At 42.6% G+C, this 2,500-nt stretch overlaps 1 protein-coding gene across 1 annotated transcript in view; it reads left to right on the top strand.

Annotated features, from left to right (window-relative positions):
* LOC136676021 (fibronectin type III domain-containing protein 7-like) overlaps positions 1-2,500 on the top strand; it is a 23,059-nt gene that overhangs the window by 9,900 nt on the left and 10,659 nt on the right. The window contains exons 5-6 of the mRNA XM_066652872.1: positions 1-242; positions 1,230-1,484. The exon at positions 1-242 is cut by the window's left edge and continues 16 nt beyond it. Of these exons, the coding sequence (XP_066508969.1) occupies positions 1-242; positions 1,230-1,484 (497 nt within the window). The remainder of the gene's footprint in view (positions 243-1,229; positions 1,485-2,500) is intronic.

Raw genomic sequence — 2,500 nt, 5'->3', positions numbered from 1 at the left:
GCTGCATTCTATATCTCCCACTAATGACAGCATCGTGGTCACATGGGACCCAGTGGACCGTGCAGTTCTGTACTCACTGACCATTATAATGGAGGGGTCTAACACCCGGGTCAGACTCAACACCACTCAGATCAACATCACCTTCACGCAACTTGAGCCAGGGGTCACCTACTGCATCAAGGCCACTGCCTTTGACTCTGATGGGATCCCTGGAGACGACATCACCATATACCAGATCACACGTAAGCACAAGTCCCAGACGTACATACCTCAACAATCCTCTTCTATTAGTGACATCTCCTTTATTAAATGAGATAAAACTTTGAGGAAACCTTCACAGCAGCATACATACTGCACAAGAAGAGACATTAAAATTAGACAACAATAAAGAGGGTCACAAATGTATTACCTCCATTTTCCCCTTGTACTTTAGAGGTCAGGATCCCCCAGGATCACCACACGACAGGTATTTGGAATGAGACTAACATGGTGTTCGTGTCTCAAAGTGTGGTGTGCTGGATCAGACACAGCTGTTGCTTTTCTACCTTCACAAATAAGCATTAATTGTATAACGTGATGGTTTTAAATGTCCTACCTTTACAACAGCGTCTCTTTTGCTGTTGGCGCAATGGTAACTTAGGCAGGACCTTAGAAAATAATAATTTGACCTCCACATGCCTGTTACATCTTTAATAGCAATTTCCAAACAAATAAAGGTAGAACAGTCTACTACAAACAACTTGGGGTTAAAGCCAACATCTACAGTTGTGGGGAACGGCAGTCCTCCCTGGTTTGTTTACATTCAGAAGCTCAGCGCCTTTTAAGGTGGTACTTATGTCTGAGAAGAAAAAAGACCGTTGTCTGTAGGTGACTGATGTGTAACCTGGCTGTAAGTGTTTATTCACTGTTTGAATTACCACAGAAGCTCATCTGTAACTCGAGTCGTTTAGATTTGTAGCGTTTTTGGTTTGTGTTTACTTTTCTTGCAGTTTGCCATCTCCCAAATTTAGAGTGGGTTCCTACCTAAATGATCAGAAACAGTGAAAATAAGGCAATATTACCCACTTATGGAGCAGGAGTAAATCAATATCCAAAATAGCAGTAAGAGCAGGGTTATCACATCCCTACTGGGTTAAATGAGAGGTGTAGGAACAGTATGAACTTTCCGAAGCCATGCTTTATAGATTTGAACTTTCTCTGTTGCTCTCTCACTTGTTGTGTTTATGCAGGACCCTCCGTCCCAGAAGATGTGCAGGTATCACTATCCCTGACCCGGTCTCTGGGTCTGGTAGTCTATTGGCAGCCCGTGCGTGGCGCTGACATCTACTATGCAGAGAGCATATTGGGGCAGAACTGCACCTCTTATGGGGACCCATTTTGCATTATATCCCCACTCAACTGCAGCGAGAACCACCTGGTCACTGTTACTGCTCAGAACCAGGCTGGACCCAGCAGCCCATCTGAACCAGGAGACCTGCTCACATGCAAGTGCTACACAAACTATTAACTCACACACTCTTTGCCCTATAAACCTGCAATAAAATTTTGTGAGGCGTTTGACTCACTGTGACTGGGTGTTTGTAGTTGAGGGCAGGGCTCAGGTCGAGCAGATGAGTCAAGCTGAATTTACTGTCACACAGACTCAGTCAAAATATCTGTAATAAAATGATAATGTATATTAATGTAGTGTCAGAATGGCCACACGGGCTAAGGCGCCAGATTTAAACCTTCCCTAAAAACAGAGGTTTGTGGTCTCCGAATGCAGGCGTGTGCACTCAGTGATTCCGGGTAGGTTCCAGGCCCACCACGACCCTGAACTGGATGAGTGTTTACAGACAATGAATAAATGTTCCTGTAAGCGGTTGGTTAATAACTCTCTGATAAGTTAAATCTACACATTGTTAATGTCGCACTGTACCTTCTAAAGACAAAAGCTTCTAATTAATAATTAATATTTCAATGTAAAATCAATGTAAGAGCATCACCCTAGAATCACATGTACAAACAGGATTCCAAAAAAGTTGGGACACTAAACCAATTGTGAATAAAAACTGAATGCAATGATGTGAAGATCGCAAATGTCAATATTCATTTGTAATAGAACATAGATGACAGATCAAAAGTTTAATCTGAGTAAATGTAACATTTTAAAGGAAAAATATGTTGATTCAAAATTTCACAGTGTCAACAAATCCCAAAAAAGTTGGGACAAGGCCATTTTTTACCACTGTGTGGCATCCCCCCTTCTTCTTACAACACTCAACAGACGTCTGGGGACAGAGGAGACCAGTTTCTCAAGTTTAGAAATAGGAATGCTCTCCCATTCATGTCTAATACAGGCCTCTAACTGTTCAATCGTCTTGGGCCTTCTTTGTCGCACCTTCCTCTTTATAGGTGAAAGATCTGGACTGCAGGCTGCCATTTCAGTCCCCGGATCCTTCTCCTAAGAAACCATGATGTTGTGATTGCTGCAGAATGTGGTCTGGCATTATCTTGTTGA

The sequence above is a fragment of the Hoplias malabaricus genome, chromosome X1 (genome assembly GCF_029633855.1).
Source record: "Hoplias malabaricus isolate fHopMal1 chromosome X1, fHopMal1.hap1, whole genome shotgun sequence".
NCBI lineage: Eukaryota > Metazoa > Chordata > Actinopteri > Characiformes > Erythrinidae > Hoplias > Hoplias malabaricus.
The sequence above is the reverse complement of the archived record's forward strand: the minus strand, read 5'-3'. Positions and strand labels throughout refer to the sequence as shown.